An 18994-nucleotide genomic window follows, 5' to 3' on the forward strand; every position below is an offset into this window, starting at 1 on the left:
AACTCACCATGTGCTGTTTTCAGGGAGTGTGACAGCAACAGGACATTGATGTTGTTTCATGCAAGAGCAAGTCTCTCATGCACACACGAAAAAAGGGGAGAAAAAAGTTGGGCTTTTTTTGCAAAGCAAGCTTCAGTCCAGAAGAGTAAGCTGAATAAACCAGAGAAGACTGATCTGACTGCTCAGGACAGCACGACCGCTGAAAGCAGTGTGTTTGTGTTTCTGCGACTCTGCGTTGCGGTGACTCTCATGCTTCCTGTTGAAGAGGTTTCAAGAGAGGCCGACAAAAAAAAAAAAGACAAGACTGGGTCTATTTTTGGTCACAGATAGAGAGAAAAAGAAAGATGAAGTGATAGCAAAGCAAAGAAAAAAACTGAAATAAACATGATTTGCCATGAAATGTAAAAAGAAAAAGAAACTAAAACAGATAAAGCCAGGGAAACAGAAGCGCCCTGCGGTCGGTGGATGCATCTTCTGCTTTTTGTCTCATTTAAAAAGCCCGACAGTCGGAGGACAAGCTGTAAAAGTGGCGGCAGCAGAGCACCTGAGGAAATGCGGCGTCTTCGTATCGTTAATAGAAACACGCTGCATTGACGTGGACAGCGTAGCGATGCGGGAAGTGGTAACGCAGCTTAAAATTAGAACAAACACTTCTGAGCTCAAAGAATTTGGTTTGGAGGATGTTATTGAGCAGGTCTGATACTGTTGACCAGTTATTGGTTTTATCAGTGAATGCCTCTCTCTCTCTTTGCAGCGTGTGCTTTTGCATATTCTTCACACATGTCGTATTTAATTAGTTAAATATGCCATGTATGATTAGAAGATCTACACTATTTTTTATGTCTTGTAATTTATGTCCGACTGCTAGCCAAAACTGAAAAGTCACATTTCAGTCAATTTATAATCATTATAATAATTAATTACTAAAATAATTAGTAATTGCAGCCCTAAATTTACCTACCCACCAACAGTAATGTTTTGCACACAGTTTGTGAAACTGACAGAGAATAAAAACCCATTGTCCACTTTTGGGACACATAACCGCTAGATTTTTCTCAGTCCCTGCAAAACTTAATAGTTTAATAAATGACTGGTGCAGATTTTTTTGGTGTTTGGATCTGATTCTTACAATTCCCAATTCAAAAGCAGTGGAAAAACAGACAGAGCTACTCCGATGTTCACTGAACGTCAACAAATGTGCTACATGGACCACAGTTAGCTTCAGGCAAATGAGTGCAAAATGGTGAAAAGTGTGACAAAGTAGAGAACAAAAAAAACCCCCTGCAACTTAAGCAAATATCTGTACTCACAGGTGCATGAGGAACTCCATCAGAGAGTGACGTGAGGAGGGGGATCTGCACTGAAAACACATCCATCTTACGAATGCACAGATACAGTACAGAGAGACAGAGACCTCCCATTAAACGAGAACGTACGTTTGGCACACTATCAGCTCCCCACACAAACACTGAAACCTAATTTTCCACTTGTGGTGGCACGCAAACACACGGCCGCAGCTTATTAAGAGCTCAAATTATATCTAACTACACAAACAAGGCTGATGAGAGACTGCAGACTCCTCGCCATTAGCACGTTTCCTAAGTGAGTGTTAGTTTGTTAGACACAGTCACTTCGGATTACTCATCAGCTTTGTCCTTCTGTCTCCCAAGTACGTACACACACACACACAAACACACTTTTCTTAATGGCCAGTCGCAGGCAGGAGAGCGATGGCAGCATCGGGTTTGCAGACGCAAAGGGAAAAGGAGTGACAGGAGAACTAGGAAATGTAGAGAGAGGAAATCTGCAGATCAGTAAGGTAAGTACAGTTAACCAAAGGTCAACTTTCTGTCTGTGAGGTCAACATTTCAATAAAGTCTCTGCAATAACTAAGCAAGAACAATGCTAGGGGATTTTATTTACAATATAAATCCCTTTCCTGTCACTATTGAGCCCCCAACGCTTGAACTTTGGTGACTCAAACTTTGACGTCAAGTCCAGATTTGGTGCTGGGAAGGATTGGACAATCTTAGTCCACCTTGATTTTCTAAAGTCCAGACTACAGCTGAGTCACAGCAAGAACTTCCTTAAATGGATTCTACGAGGTGGAAGGGTTGATTCCTTCAGGACGCCTTCAAATGCTGAGCCACCTGGAAAATCGTTTAATTTGTCCTGTATAATCGGCATACATTTGAAAAGCATATTGATAGTTTCTAACCATGAACATTAAAAGCTGATTCTAGTGTTTAGTTTAGATATTCCCATCTAAACACCTTTGCTCATTTAAAGAAAAAAGCCTTCTAGACATTTTGAAGAGCTTTGTGGGTTTCTTTATGTATAATCAAAGAAATTTAAACAACTTCCTGCTTTATTTACTGGTGAAGACCTCCCTCCTTCCTCTAAAGACCTTATCTACAGGAAACACCAACGTTAAACTAGAAGAAGCTAATTTGCGAGCTTGTAGTTCATGAACACTTGTTTGTTTGTTTTTCACATGGAAAACAAGCAACAAACTAGAATCAGTATTAAAAGTGACACTGAGTGGGTCGCCTTAGCAGTTGTAATCCTACATTAATTCTCCCAGAGCATGTCAAAGATACTCAATTAAATTTGGATCGCAGCCATTTTGACAGGTGCCCTTGAGATTGCAGCAGGAATAATAAAGTGCACTGATGGATGCAATCAGTCAAAAGTTTAACGTTCATAAAATAACCGTCAGCCTGTTAGCGTGTCCACACTCGCCTCAGAGGAATCCCAGTGCCCGTCTGCCTGAGGTGAAATTCAATAGTTTCTGACTACAGAACATGCAGACTCTCCTGTTTTGTTTTTACAGATTAAAAACAAAACATGTAATAGGTCAAAGGTCCTGAATTGTGCATGTACTGACAACAACACAAAGAAGTTATTTTGAGCCAAAGAATCGTGCATCAGAAGCTGTGTTTCCATTCCAAATGAGCACAAACCTTTTTCGATATTCTGCTAATGTCGAAAAAACACAATTTCGTAATTGTCGTGTTTCTATTAAATAAGGAATGCAATTAAAATCACACGTGAAAAGTCAATAAACTTCAAGGTACTCACAGAAGTAAACGGTTACATGAGATATATTTATGTTTTAGCCATGGTGCTAATGCCATTTAGCATCAGAGGAAACATTGGTGTCTTATTGAGACATTGGCACGAAAAGCTACTTATACTTGGGTGCAGCTACATATACATAGGCATTATCCAAGGAGGCCAGTAGCTACTAATTAGCGCTTTGCTGCTGTATGCGAACTGCCATGATTGGAAAAAAGTGTTTCCAATGCAAGAACATCAACTTCGATACGGTTTTAAAAAACCCACCTCATCATACAGCAAAAACCTTTAATTGAAAAACTTACATTTTTTTCTAAATTAAGTGAATTCAGGGTTTCCCTACAGGTGTGTTATAAGCCTGGCAGGCCACCAGGCTTCACTTGGCCCCCCACCAGGCAAAGCATTGTTTGTTTATTCTAAATAGGGTTTTTTTACACCAGTAACAGTGGCAGTAAAGACGGATTAAGCTAAGCTTATAGTTGACACTTTGAACTGGGTGTGCCGTACCTGCATCTGCCCGTTGGCCTCACGCTATTATTTCCAAATTATGATGCCTGTTCTCCTCTACCACAAGACTTAACACGTTTTCTGGGGGAAACCCTGAAATTTATTTATGTATTTCCGATTTACGTAGGCACTTTCTTGAAAAGTCTCAAAACTAACAGCTGTCTTTTTCTAAAGAGTGGCAAGCTTAAAGGAACTCCCTCCTTTCTACACAGCTTGACTGACAGCTTGTAACAAAACATGGTGTATTGTGGAGATTAGGACTAATCTATGTTCTATAAAACCTTCACAGGGTCTTCGGCAACGCTCCATACTACAGGCGCTGTATGACCCAATATCCTTCGTTTCATATATTGACATTTTAAAACTGTGCTACACCTTAAAACTGGATGCCTGATGTCTTTATACCTCATTTGTATTAAGTGCTTTAAGGAATAAACACACATCTCATTAATTCAGGCATCAATATTTTTGGCAGCGTTATTGTCTTGCCTTTTTTAAAGCAACAATGTTGCCAATTGCTCTTATTCAAAAGACGCATCAAACAGTCCCTTTTGTTGGAGTACGAAGAAGAAAGCCCGAATAAACAAAGGAAGCTGATGACAGCCATCATCATATCCATTATCTCTCAGTGCAGCTTTGGGTTTTGTCGAGCCAGCTTACACAGCGAGAGCATGACTATCGAGCTGTTTGAATTGCTCAATAGCGAGCTCCTCGGGGAAACTAGTCTCCCCACTGTGGAAACTAATTGAGATCCAACTAAGGATCAAGAATTGCATAAATGTGTCAGGAGTTTACTTCGACGTGTCGAGTGGAAGCCAGCGCAGGTTGCAGGCCGTCCTGTAGATCGGCGCGCCGCAAGAAGTCGTCGATTAAAGGTCATCGTCAAGCCCATGCAATAGGAGACAGCCACTGAAAGACGAAAACGGCCTCCTGAACAGAAGAGTTGGAGAAAGCAACGACCATATTTCCCAAGCCTGAAGGATCTAATGTGTTTACAGCAATTTTCGTCCCGTCGGAAATAGACCAAACGCCTCTTCAACATTCCTGCCAACCTGTTAGAATGGTAAATATAGGCATTGAGCCCGGTGTTTGTTGCGCATATTTCTTACATAACTGTCTCCGTGGTACCTTCACCACTCTACCTCTTCCGCTTACTAATTTTCTCCCCTTTGTCCGTCTTACTCCCTCTCCCTTAGTCTTTTTCCATCTCTCCCTCTCACCGGTACTGACCCACATGCTACTGCAGCTGTATCACATCAAGCTGAGGGCATAAATGAAAGCACATACACACACACACACACAACAGTGGCCAACCCACATACTTGAGCATCTCTCCTTAAGCTGTTTGTCAGCAATGCTCCCCAAACACACACACACACACATCACACACACACACATTTCCACCCATAGCTCATCCTCATCTCCATTGCGATGAACACCCACACAGATATCAGCAATGGGAGTGAGATGCAGACATAAAAAGAGGAATCCACAGGAAGAGGAAAGGGGCAGGGGGTGTTACGTGTTGATGACAGCTCAAAATGCCAGAAATATGACTGGTTACACAATCTGAAGGTGCGTTGCTATTTTCGACAAAAAAACGGGATTCGGTAAAGTAGCGGCGAAAAGTTTACTGCGTGCTCATGGCTAAATCAGATGATGTAATTTCTGAAGAAAAATCTACACATCTTCCTTCTGTTCAAAACAAACTGGAATAAGAAGTTACACCGGTGTGAGGACGAAACCTTAACCCTGACCAACACCAGGAAGTGACCGAGTGTGTCCCCAATGGCGCAAACTATCCAACTCCGCAAAACCGAATAGAAATCACAAACATGCTCTCAGTTCGATAAGAGCGAACCAAACAGGAGGAGGAGGAAAAGCAGAAGAGGTGAGGAAAAAAAGACGAGTGTAAAACCTTACATAATCGGGCCTGGAGGTAGGAAGGGACGGAAAAGAGAAGACAGAAAAGCTGCAACAAAATCACAGAGGTCACCCACAAATGAACTGCGCACAGTAGCTGCTAACTGTGACGCAACTGGCATTTGTCTGTAAAAACACAAAACGAAATGAAGTTGTTGTTCCGTTGTGTTTATTTCTGTTTTCTTCCTGTCTTAGTTGCTAAAGTTTTTTGAGTTTGACTTCAGGTCAATTTGCCGCTTCAACTATTTGTGCCCTTACTCTACACCCACGTCGTGCTATTTTGTCCTTATCTAATTTCTTTTTCAACATGGAAGCAAACAAAAACTTGCTAATTTACATTTTATACGTTTCCATTACATGAATCGATTGCTTGAAATCGTCGGCTGATGTTGAAGATACAAAACATTCCCCTGAGGTGCATGAATGGATGCATGTTCAAAATAAAAATGTCTCGTTGAAGATTGATTCAACGAGACAGGTCCGTCTTTTTTGGACCTGAAAAAGACGGGTACGAAACAGACACAAATGCAATTGATGTTTCCGATTCTCCATTTTCAAAGTAAAGGCGAGAGAGAAATTGAAAAATGGAAAAAGCAAAGAAGAAATAGGCTCAGAGTACCGTCACATTCATAAAAATCTCAAGCTCTACAAGTGTGCAACAAGGAGATGTCTGCGCCTTATTTTTTATTTTACACTTTAACAGTATCAAAATTGCACATTATTAGTGCCCCTGGCCTTCGAGGTTTCTGTTATTATGTTAAGGCTAGAACCACTCAGAGCAAAATCAGACCAGTTCCCACTGAGGCTGTTAGGTTCTTATTATAGCCATTCTCTAAAGGGAATAATGACCCTCCTTATGTGAAGAGAAAATCTTTTCTGATTTCCAAAACGCTAGTGAATAGACAAAGCTATAAATCTACTGTTCAACAGTAATAACTGACTGAATAAACTGAGCAAAGTACTTTATGTTGAGGTGATTTAATATATTGAAGTTTGGGGCTAGGCTTGGGTAGAAACATCTTACTCTGCTTTAAAATTTCAACTTTAGAGCCAATCTAGTAGATCTTTCCAACTTTGCATTGGACATTCAGATCATTGTATTGTAAATCAAACATACCATTAGATGTTTCAAATCTTTTTTTAAAGTACAATTAGTTCAAAAATACATACTCATTCAAAAGAAGACAAATTTTAATCAAAACTAAACTTATTACACTTAGACAATATCTGCAAAATAATATTGATTTGACCTGTGGCCGTAAGAATTATTGGCTCCATTTTTTAGAGATAAACAAGCGCAATGCATTTCATTTAAATTTCCAACTAATCATAAAGCTAATTTCAACACCACCTGACATTGATTTTGACAAAATAACCAAACTAACAAGGTAGCAAAGCGGTACAGCTGAGAAGTTATGCAACACAACTTGACAAAACATGTTTATTAACCTGTGACTGCCTTTAGACCCGATGCTCTACTGATTAAAACGTGTACCTTCATATTAAATTTAATTTTATATTGTTTAGATTGATGTTTTTATCTTGTTACTGAGAGAGGAATGACTCAAAGTTGGGTATTTTGTATTGTCACTGCATTGTTTGGGATCAGTGAAATGTTTGAAACTGGAATTAGGGGACAAAGCCTCATGGCATTTCAGAGGGAAAGCATTTTCTCAGACGGGTCTGAACATGTCAGGCCTGTTCAGTCAGTCAGACAAGGGAAGAAGAAATCAGTAGATAACAAGACGTCTGACTGACTTACAGCAAAGTTGCTCTGTTTTACCCTTCTGACCTTTGACATGGAACATATTGGATTTGGACATGTCAGCATTTTGGAAATCTAAAGAAGAGATTCTCAAGGGAAAATGCAAAGTTAGCATTAGCTTCACAAGAACAGTTAGCCCTGGTTAACAGCGCTAGCTGCTAGCATAACATCCTGAATATCAAGTACACAGTCAACTCTTATAATCATTTTTTTTGAATGACAGTAAAACTACTTCCATAATTGTATCTAGGCCTGTCACAATAACACATTTTGACCAAGTAATTATTGCGATAAACGATAAACAGAACATTTTTCAAGTATTATATTGATGATGCACTCCACCCTCTCAAAGGCCAATAAGTTCGAAATAAAGAACATCCAAAATAAAACGTACGAGCCAAAAATAATAAATGAAACTGAAACAAGAACAAAAGCCACAGATAAAATAGATGATGAACAAAGTTGACCTTCAAAACATGTAAATCATCAGAATGTAAATTATTGAGCTCATTTTAATTTATCATTAATTAATTAATGACTTATTGCAACTCTTATGTTAGTTATTAAAGAGAAATGTAAAACTAAATAAATTTGCTATTGACACATCTGTAAGAAACTGCTGTAAACCAGCATCTACTGCACATAAAACAACCTCGCCTTCACTTCACACTGGACGTTTAGATGCCTTTTCGAAGGATTCAGTAACATTCCAAGATACAGTACTACAATGACAAAAAATTATTTCCCATAAACATTAATGCTCATGTTTAACAGACGACTTGTCACGGTAATCAGCACAGCTCAGTAAATTGTCGTGTCCAATAACAGAAGCTGAGATTTCCGACTCAGGCAAGGTTGCAGTTATGCATAGGGGAAGATTAAATAAACTAAAGTGCCTGCAGCGTTTTGTGAAAAGATGGCGTGTGATGTTTGAACATGTAAGGAATGTGACGAATTAACCATGGAACAAACAGGTAGAGCAACTTAAACAATAAGCAGTGGCATATATGCTAAAAATTAAACTGCTTTCACTTTCACACTAAGCACTGATACTGCGCTATGAATGAGTGTTTGTGTCTGTTTAAATACAGTGTATTCTTTATTCTTTATGGATTTATGGAAATACAAATGCAAACGCTTTCCTGAGTTAAAACACAAGTTGAATCCTGACTGCTACACTTCATTTTTTCATGCTCTGTCTCTGTTTCTCTCTCTCAAGAAGGTTGATTAGATTACAAAAGCATTAGCAAAACTAAAATTAGAAGCTGTCATTGTTGCTCTGAGTGTTCGGCGAACAGGAGGACCTTCACAGTTGCACGGGAATCTGAGGTTTATTATCTAGAGGACATTCTTTTTTTTTTAAAATCAGAAAATATTTTTGAAGAATTTTCCTTCTGTTTTGTTATTCGAATTTATGACCGTTTTGGTTGTGACTCTGCAAGTGGGTTTTATCAAACGCGTTAAGCACAAAAAAGCGTTAAGATCACAAGAACAGAGGAAAATGATACACAGGAAACGTGATGCTGAGGCTGGAGATGAAACACATCGACACCCTGAAATGGAGATCAGTGTGGTTTATGACATATTAGCATGTGCTAAGACGACCTAACATGCTGACAAATGTATTCATTTATGCTCTTCTATTTCATTTCAATAAACCGGTTTGGTTTGGTTGATTGTTTAGGTATTGCTCGGTTTATAAGAGCTGCATAATCACCTAAAACAATAAGTCAATTGAAAATTTATGACAAGTGTTTACTGAAGAATAATTGTCCGACTTAAAGATGAATTATGGGTCCCAGCTGCATTCTTTCACCTCACAAAGTGACTTTCATAAAACAGTGAGGCACATCAATCTCCACCCGTCTTACAGTCCTTTCCAGTCAGCAGAGTTTGAGGGATGAGTTTCACATAGAAAGCCAATTAGTAAATCTCTGCGGACCCAATCAATGTGATCACAGAGGTGTCGGTGGGATCTGAGCTTTCTTAACGCCGTGAACAACTAGAGGAAATTCGTGACATGTTGATAAGCAACGACTCAAGGCAGATAGAAGACGCTCCGCTGACGCGGGCGAGTCAACAAAGCTAATCTAGAAAGTAAAACATATTTAATGACAGCGACAGGATGACACGATTATTCAGGAACTCGCGAGTGAGGGGGAAGCAAAATTAATAACGGCGCAAGTAATGCCATGTCATAGCTAATAAGGAGTAGCAGCTCACCAACGAGCACGCTAACGAGGACGGTAACAAGCAAGGGACAAAATTAGCAAAGCATAATTAAACCTAAGAAAGATGCATGGATTCTGCTTACTGGTAAACAGTGATGGAAAAAAATAACCTGTAAGTTTATTTCTAAAACAACAGGGCACACTTAGTGTCAAGGATACTCTAACAAAAGGATACAAAAGTGCTAATCGGCTCAGGGTATTGTCACTTGAGCATAATCCCAGAGTTGTTGACAAGCTTAATCTAAGTCACATGACTAAAGATACACACACTGAGTCAGGGAAGTATAACATCTCTACCTGTCACTACTACCAGTTGAACAGTTACATAATCTTTCCCTGGAGTAAGACAAGATTTTCTTCAGTGGTGCCACAATTATTGTCACTTCTGTTAAAAATGTGTATAAAGCCTAAAAATACATTTATTTCATTCATTTACCAGTTAAAATGAACATGTAATGCACACAAATATCGCTCTTGAACAGCATTCCTGTTTGTAATAAACTTCTTTAGGACACCAGTCAGGTAAAAACTGTGATTTGCAGCTGCAGACGGTGAATGTATTTTCAAATTTATTGGTACTTATTGATGCTTTTATTTAAACTGGAGAAAATAGTATGCATCATTTATTGGACTTTATTTTGACAGCGATAAATTAAAATATCACATTAAATGAAAAACGAGGCGATAAATGCCCACCGCTAGCTCAAATATAAAATGAAACTTTAAAATGTAAAACATATTTTTGTAAATTTTGTGAAATGTAAATGTATTTTTAAATGTGCACAAACTTTATTACTTTGTAATTCGGAGGCAGAAACTCTAACTTGCTGCCATTATCATGACTGATCCACTGCAGCGTTCTTATGCTCCCACCACGATTAAATTATCCAATCAATATCAGACATATCAACTGCCATTATCTCCCACAAGCAAATCGAGCATTATGGGATGGCGTCCCCCTGGCAACGGGGTTTTGCGGGAATCCCTCGTCTCCCATTGATTGGCCTGTGTTTTACAGCTGATGGTGTCAGTGCAGGTGATGGATAATGATTTCTGCACAAACATTTATCTTTGTTTCCTGCCACTGACATAAAGCACTGCCCAGAGTTGAAGCTCACTTTTCTTTAAAATTGAGAGTAAGTTCTGCTATTTATATTTTTCCTTCATTCCTCGAATTCATTTAAAATTCCATTTTGATCATTAATTATAATCTTCTTTTTATTATTATTATCTGATTCAAAGTGTTTCATGTGTTTCAAATATTTAATTTGTAAAAATGTATTTTTCTAACTCATTACGACAAACAATGATTCCGGAAGTCATGACTTTTTTGATAATAACGCAAAAATATAATAAGACCTGTTGTCAGTAGTTCATAGAATAAAAGAACAATGTTCATTTTACACAAACATACACCTATAAAGAGTAAAATCAGAGAAACTGATCTTTTCAGTGGTCTCTTAATTTTTTCCAGAGCTGCTGATGCAAAATTAAGAAAAGTTTGAACATCATTTAGAAATATATTTTTATAGAACTTAACTTTATTTTAACTTGTAAATAAATACATGGACGGCTTGTTGACCCTGCATGGGTCATAAATGCAATTATTTTACAACAGTCGCCATAAATGTGAATATATTTAACCTACATGCATTTATATTGAACACCTGGATTTTTCGAGTGTATGCACGTTTTTTCATGCGCTGGCACCAAGCTAATTTCAACCAATCAGTGCCAGAGCCCAGCAGACCAATAAGAAAGGAAACTGAGATCGCATCCTGTGTGAGCGATTCGAAGAGAAGTCGTCACCGTGACGCTAAGAGTGGAAAGTGACGCAGCCAGGAAGCAGATCAGGAACTCGGTTGACCTCAAGAGAACCAGACAAAGGTTCAGAAGGTTGATCAAATCAAACTCGAGAAGTTTGATTTGATCATTGACATATCTTCAACTTGAAACAGAAATATGAGACAGGCGACCGAAAAATCTGACAGCCAGCTGGAAGGACGCAACAAATTGGCTCTTCGGACCATTTAAAAAACACCACACAAAAAAAAGTTAATCAAAAAACCATGTGAACACAACTGAGAGTCAAAAAGCTTTGAATTTTTTATGCACTGCTAACATAACTAAGTGCTTAATCAGAGCTCCCCATAAAAGCTATGACGAAAAAGAATTTTAATTTTTGATGATTTTCTTTGACTTGTCTGAATCTGAACTTTTTATGGCTCTCTGATTTCCTGGAGTTCCTTTTCTAAGCGTCACAGATTTAGAGTTGAATATATTCAGAGTTCTGAAATTCTCTCAAAAGACCTTCAAAAAAAAAGTCCAATTAAATAAACTATAAACGTCCAAAGGTTTGGACCAACGGGAACAATGTCAAATCGTCACCTACCTTGGCTCTTATCTGTCCGGAGGTTGACACTTTGCGGATCAGCTTGTGTGACGTCTCCTCTTGCTCTCCATCGCTGTCTGACGACTCTTCCCCAACTTCTCCAGACTGGAAATAAAAAATAAAAATAGATGTAAGCTGGCATGAAGCTTAATGTGTCTGTTTGTGCACCATCATTAGTTTACCAGCTATTACAAGGGTTGCCGCTGTCTGTTTATATGAAATGTGTTGAGGCGTGTAATGTGCGAAGACTCTGCGCTGTGACTCCACCCTAGGAGCTAAAAAATGCAAGAGTTGCACAGAAGCATTTAGAGCAAATAGCACTTTGACCTCAGGCTGTCAATGAGGGCAAACTGGTTACATTTTTCTTAACCTAAACCAGACAGCTCAGTGCCTGAACTCTAAGTAAGCGAGCAAAACCTTCAAAAAGAATTCTCTATTGTGCATTTGCCTTGCATTTTAAGACAAAATACAGTCTTCTGTAAAAGATGTATACGTATTTAACTTTGTAGCATGCATTTTTTAAAAAATCCCAAAGCAGGATCCCGCAGTTTCCACTTGTCATGTATACAGATTTGAGTAAACCACGACTCAAGAGTCGCAGAAATGACCCAGTAATAACAATACTTAATCTCATGCAATGTTATGCAAGTACTTTGTCTGCACTCATGAAAATTCACTTACCGCAACATGCCAGATGATTGCAACTGGAGGCAATACTAACTGTATAATCTACTTTCTGATTTATTTGGAAGCTAATATGACTAGTCTATGAACTCAGAGCAATAAAAGTCTATTTTAAGATTCTCACTCAATCTTTAAATATCAGTGATTACACAGCAACAATCCTGACGCCACAGACGTCATATCAAGTTACTAAATTAAACAGAATGAAAATATAGCACATGTAGCACAAACGTTCACCACAACACAAACAATATAGTGAAAAGAGAAGGAAAATAAGAATAACTTTTGTGACATATAGTAAAATAACCTTTAACCAAGATATAGAAAAGACAAACTTTTCATAAACAGCTAAAGTGGCTTCTTTACTTTTTATTGTTCAAGTTAATTTCTTCACATTAATGTAATGTAGGCATGGGAGAATTGCTAGAATTTTCTTTTTTGATTTTACATTTTAAAACCATGTAATGTCAATTCCTATTACTTTAGAGACTGATAAGGGTCCATTTAAATGGTTTAATGGTTTTAAAAGCATTAATGTGGTCTTCACATTACTGATAACAAGGTTCAGAACTGCTGTAACGTCAGTTCATATCACTCAAGAGACATTAAAAAACTGATAAGCGTCCATTTAAACTGTTAATAAAAGCACTTACTTTCAGACAAGAACTGCTACTTAGCCATTAGTTTCAGTAAACTGAACCGACACAAAAAAAAAATGTTTTCTACTTCCAGTGAGATTATAACTCCTCAAAATATCTACAATCTCATATTCTAATATAAAGAAACATCTGTTTAAGTATACTGTAAACCTTTTAAATGCTGCAGGGTAGAACGTGGTGTTAAGTATTGATCTCCCTTTTGTTTTGACATCTGTAGAGTAGTTGTGGTACTTGATGTTATGCATACATTTACTTGGCTAATACATAGAAACTAATCATTAAAGTCGTTTCCTCCCAAAAATCCTCTATCATTTGTCTTCTGTATGTACTGAGAAAGGCTTTCATTCAGTCAGACCAGTGGTAGTGGGAGTGCTGAAACTAAACTCAGCAGCTACAAACCAGCCGCTCCTTCCTACAGAACTGTAATGCAGGGCCTATTTTAGCAGCCCAGTGGCATATATTTAAACGGATAATTAGCACCGAGCGCCAATTTATGAGAAACTGTGGTCTACCACAGTCTGTACGTCACAGTGTAGAGTTCAGTGTCCTTTCATTTAGTTGTAGCACACAGCACACACTTTCCCTGGAAAGTGGCAGCGGCTATAGGAGATAACTCTAGCTTTGCTTGCAGTGGATCTGGCCTGCTGTGAGCTTCTCATGATGTGATAACCTTGAGTAGAAATACTAGTTTCGAGGTACGCAAAAAATTACAATAGCATCTAATTGTTTGCTTTGTTTTGTTTTATTTTAAAAAGAAAAGTTGCAATTATTTCCACTATTACAAAAATAGCATCTTAATTTTAACCAACCTGCTCTTTATGCAGAATTGCAAGTGTAGCGGTCAGCTGGTTAGCATGCTGCCTGTGGCAAACCAGTGGCAGTTTTAAGACCTCATAAAAGGAATCAAATGGTTCTCCTTTAGTTTTCACCTCATGACTGTCTGTGGTTTTCATGACTGACAAAATTTTTGAGCATATGACCTTTTTCTTTTTTGTCCTTCGTGTAAACGGTGGAAAAGTGTTGAAGATATCTTTCAGCCAGCTGACTAAGCAGTGCACAGCCAAAGGCGTTAGGGGCGAGCTTATGCTATGTTGTGTTCTTGGAGTAAAAAAGGTATACTAAAGCTAAATGCAGTGAACATCTGAAACTTAATGTTTTAAACAAATCTAGACCTGTCGCAATAAGCAATAAATCAATTAATCACATCATTAATGTATTGATTTCCATTTACGTGATGCATCGTTTTTCTCTTCCCCCCTCTTTCTTTCTACCAAAAACTGGATGACAAAAGTCTTCGGTCTGGTGCTTTGGTCTGAACTAGCCAGGACAATTTTGCTTACAGAGACTTTATGATTCATTTTATTTGTTGTTTGTGCTGTTTTATTTGTTTGTTTTGGATATTTAAAATGTCTTCCAGTTCCAGTGTTAAATGTTCATTAGGAATTAAAATTTACTGATCTTTCAGAATGTCTTCTTGCGTTGTTATTATTATGCAATCACCATTAAATTATTTGAAAATGGTCTCCAAACAACAATATTATCGTTTATCGCAATAACTTCTAGGATAATTTATCGTCCAGCAAAATTTATTGTGACAGCCCAAGGTGCAACTCACCATTATGAAGCTTTTTGTAGTTTTTGTCCCCAATGTTCCCTCAAAATGCATGTAACATCACTATGTCCTGTGAACTAATATCTAAGCATTTTAACTTCAGGGGCAGATTATTTTGTTATTTTCTTTTACGATGTCAAATGACCTTGTTGCTTTTTACCTTCAGCAACATGTTTTTATTGTGGTCACGTACAGTTACATTTTACGGCGACTTATATTTAGACATGTATAAAAAAAAATTTAAAAAAAGAAAAAAGGTGAGTCATATTTCTCTTGAGTTGAGCAACAGATAACGCCGCTGGAAAACTTCAACCTTTGAACTTGCTGTAAAAAAAAGTTGCGGGCATTTGATGATGCTTATAAATTTATCTGTATATGTTGAATGAGATTGTGTAAAACCACCGCCTGTAATACTTATATCTTTCAACCTTTGCAAGAGTTCGTAACTCATTTAGGTTCCGTAAGGTTCACGTTTTGTGACTGATTTATTCGGTTTCCTGTCGGGGAACAACGCTTGTCCGAAACTGAGCGCCAGTGTGGTCTTACGTGGTTGTCACGATATGATAATCCTAAGTAAAAATCATAGCTTCTCTATCTCAAAGTAATTACACAAGAATGTAAATAAAAATGCACAACATGCTATTGTTACTTTTATTTAAAATAAAAACAGCAACAACAAATCTTTCTGCTGCTAAAATAACACAAACGATGAGGTTTTTGTTGGTATTCATTACATTTTGTTGTTTCAATCTGTAAACTAAGGCAAACACTGCATAAAATTCAGCATTAATTTACAATCACAGACGCTTATTACACCAAATTTCATCCCTTTTTGTCAAACTACTCTTTAAAGAACAATGCGGTGAGTAGCGGGTTAGCTCTGGTATGTTACTCACAGATTGCAAGCTGCAGTTTTAATTTGTCTTTAGTTTTTAAGCCATTATGTCCATCTTATGTCCGTAGAATCTGTCTTTTGTGTAAGTGAAATAAAAGTGTGGGAGTACCTGGCAGTGCAGAGCAACAGGTAGGGGAGGGGCAGGTGCAAGACTACACACCATCTGATACCAATTGTCACTTTTATGTACGTCTAATTCTTCTAGTAGTGTGAAAGCAACATGAATTTCAAGACAACAATCATGCATCAAAGCATAGGTTTCCAGCCTTTACCTGGTTATTTTAAAACACAAAAATGGTGGAAAAGACCATTTGACCAATCTAGAAACCACAGCAATCCAGCTTTCCACAAAGCATAAAAACAAAAGTAAATACTCACAATATGAGTCCTTTCAGAATCAGCTTGGGGTGATCCCAGGGACTCTCCAGGCTCCGCCACATACAGGACGTTGGGATTCAGCTTGGATGCCATGGCCAGTTACAGGAAGTAGAACAGGTGAGAGGACAGGAAGACGTAAACGGCTGCGAGAAGTTCTAGATAAGAGAGAAGAAAGAGGAAGAGGGGAGAGAGAGGGAGTCTGGAGAGATGAAAGCTAGGGACAGAAGGCTTCCAGGTTGTCCTTTAGCAGATCTCTCTATCCGGGTCCAACTCTGGAAAAAGATGGAGGGATGAATTATTGATTAGAAGAAAGCAGCTCTGGGTTTTTTTTCTTTTTCCTAAAAGCAAGTGAGTGCGCTAAGATTCTCAAAGTTGGGAACACACAGACAGAAAGCTGTTCTGTCTGTGTGTATCATAGCTTTAAACGCTGTAACCCTCTGCTTTTGCTCTCTATCAGGCATATTCACTTCTTTTTCTCGGTTCCTCTTTATTCTGTCTGACTTTGTGTGAAAAATCACTGGGTATATTTAAAAAAAAACTGCCGTCACGCAGAGCGGCTGATGGTGATGGAAGTACCGCGGCTGACGACAGTAGACGGGCTAATGATGATTAACATCACCTTAAGCAATATTGCGGGATACAGCAACGCGAAACCGAGGCCGATGAGATAACGGGGGGCTCCGCGTGCTTCGGAGCATTTTGCACGCGCTCGGACACTTAAATTTAAACAGCGTGGGTTTTTTTTTTGTTGTTGTTTTTTATTTCCTTTTTTCGGTAAAATGCAAAAATTATAAATAAAGTATGTCGGCTTGTTGCGTGGGAGAGTGCGTGCAAGTGCGCGTGTGGGTTTCCGTGATTACGATGTGGCCACGTTCTTCAAAAGGAACCTGTCTGCATCTCACCTCACCCGCCGCCCCCGGTGACACCGGACCCGACCACTCAAGACCTGAAAGCACATTTCCTATACGCATATGTGAACAAATGAGAATAAAGGCAAAAACGCGAGAGAACGGACACCGGTTTGTTTTATGCAGACATGTATTTTACACATTTATTAACAATCATAAACAGCAGCGAATGTACAACAGGCGCTTCATCATTCATTCCGTGAATAAGCTCACATCCGACACTTGTTTAACTCCTGGGTACATTCGCTTCAGCTGGCTCAGCTGTCATAAAAGCGAAAGCATTCATAAGCGACCTATGTGCGACCACCCCCTCCGCACAAACACAGCCCCTCAGCGCCGATGAAAACAGAAAATAAGATAGAAAGAAAAAACGGGGCTGCCGCTTACCTCCGGACTGCGCTCAGCGGTGTCTCTCCTGCCCCTGTTGCCCGGCCTGGGTGCCTCGTCAGCCGGCGTTGGGGATAGTGCTCGCGGCCGGCGGTCAGCAGGAGCGTGCGGCTCTCTCTGGTGGTGCTCGCCTTGCAGAGAGAGACGCGGACATACGCATAGCGTCGGAGCGGCTCTGAATCAGGTAGGAAGAGGAGGAGGGGACGCAGGGAGGGAGGGAGAAGAAGAGAGAGAGGAAGAGCGAGAAAGAGAGAGAGAGAGAGATGTGAGAGCGGCCGTGTCGAGTCGCCTCGACGCGGTACCGAGGTTAAACGGAGAGCAAAGAACGCGCGCACGCAGGCACGACAGGCGCGTGCAAGAGAGAGGTAGAGCGCGAGGACCCAAACAGCAGCAGCCCGCACAGAGACAGGAATAAAATATCTTACATATGAGCGTTTCCTTCTTGTGTCGCGTCACAACAAAGTTCAGTGTATTTTATGGGGTTTCTTATTGACAGACCAACACATTGTAGTAAATTATTGTTAAGTATATAGAAAAAAACATGATTTTCTACGTGTTCAGTGTGTGTTGTTATATGTATCCCCCTGTCCACCTCTTTTCTCTTTAGCCAGTGTGAAATGTGGTGAAAGGCAGCATCATGCTGTTGGGGTGTTTTTTCTTCAGGAAAGCTGGATAAATACAAGATAAGATTGGAGACCGGGGTGGAAGTTCATATTGCCTGCCTTTCAAGTTCTTCAAATTGATTTTTTTAAAAAGAAAAGTTTGTTGTCAAATGTTTGTGCTAGTGATGGTTTGTGATGCAAAAGGTCATCAAACTTATATTGTTTAAATACAATTTAAACAATATATTTTACTTTAAAAAAAAAAAAAATTATATCACAAATTATGATGCAAAGGCAAAAATTCTTGCGGCACAAAATAGCTCTTATGTAGCACAGGTTTGTCAGATTTGAACATGCTTGCCAAAGGTGAGGTGTGGGTGAGGGAGTGTGTCAGCTAGCCTAGCCATACAGGAGTGATGCAGCTTTTGTCGTGGCCAAGATCATTGACCCAACTGAAATGCTAATAGAGTGATGGGACTTTCTTTCTTCAGTCTACAAGTGATTTTTGGATCTGGAATAAGCAGGACTATCAGGAATGCTTATTAGGGCTATCCCACCGTCTGCTCAAGAGGCATTGGGTACTTAATAAATGGAAGACCATGGATGGACAGATGACCGGACAAGTAGTGAGACTCTTATTAAAATCACAGATTAAATTTGACTAAGTTAAAGAACCATATCAGTATTTAATAGAATCTGGACAAAATTTGATCCCATCTGGTTCAAGGTCTTACATCCAAATTGAATTATTTTACCTCCAAGAGAGATTTTTAATACAATTTTTGTGGTTTTTACCAACTTTTACAGAACGGGTTTTATCAGGTTAGCTGGTCTGAGTGGTTTATTGAGGGGTCATCTGAAGGAGGAAACCACCAGGGGCACCATTCATTCAAGAACCACCTCTGTTGTAGATCGCAGCAGTGGATTAGTGCATAAAAGATTTATAGCCAAAATTAAATAAATCAATGAACGC

The 18994-nt window shown here is 39.0% G+C and overlaps 1 protein-coding gene across 3 annotated transcripts in view; it reads right to left on the reverse strand.

The window, feature by feature from the left end:
• The window catches only part of LOC114157398 (diacylglycerol kinase eta), a 75503-nt gene extending 57777 nt beyond the window's left edge, over positions 1-17726 (reverse strand). The window contains exons 1-3 of one of the 3 annotated variants that reach the window (XM_028038331.1): positions 17420-17726; positions 16125-16279; positions 11897-12001 (exon numbers count right to left, since the gene is read on the reverse strand). In XM_028038331.1, the coding sequence (XP_027894132.1) occupies positions 11897-12001; positions 16125-16217 (198 nt within the window). In that variant the 5' untranslated portion in view covers positions 16218-16279; positions 17420-17726. Of the gene's footprint in view, positions 1-7; positions 29-11896; positions 12002-16124; positions 16397-17419 lie in introns of those variants that run through there. The other 2 variants (XM_028038330.1, XM_028038333.1) reach the window with 2 other exon arrangements.
• Positions 17727-18994: the final 1268 nt, after the last annotated feature.

The sequence above is a fragment of the Xiphophorus couchianus genome, chromosome 14 (genome assembly GCF_001444195.1).
Source record: "Xiphophorus couchianus chromosome 14, X_couchianus-1.0, whole genome shotgun sequence".
NCBI classification, from domain to species: Eukaryota; Metazoa; Chordata; class Actinopteri; order Cyprinodontiformes; family Poeciliidae; genus Xiphophorus; species Xiphophorus couchianus.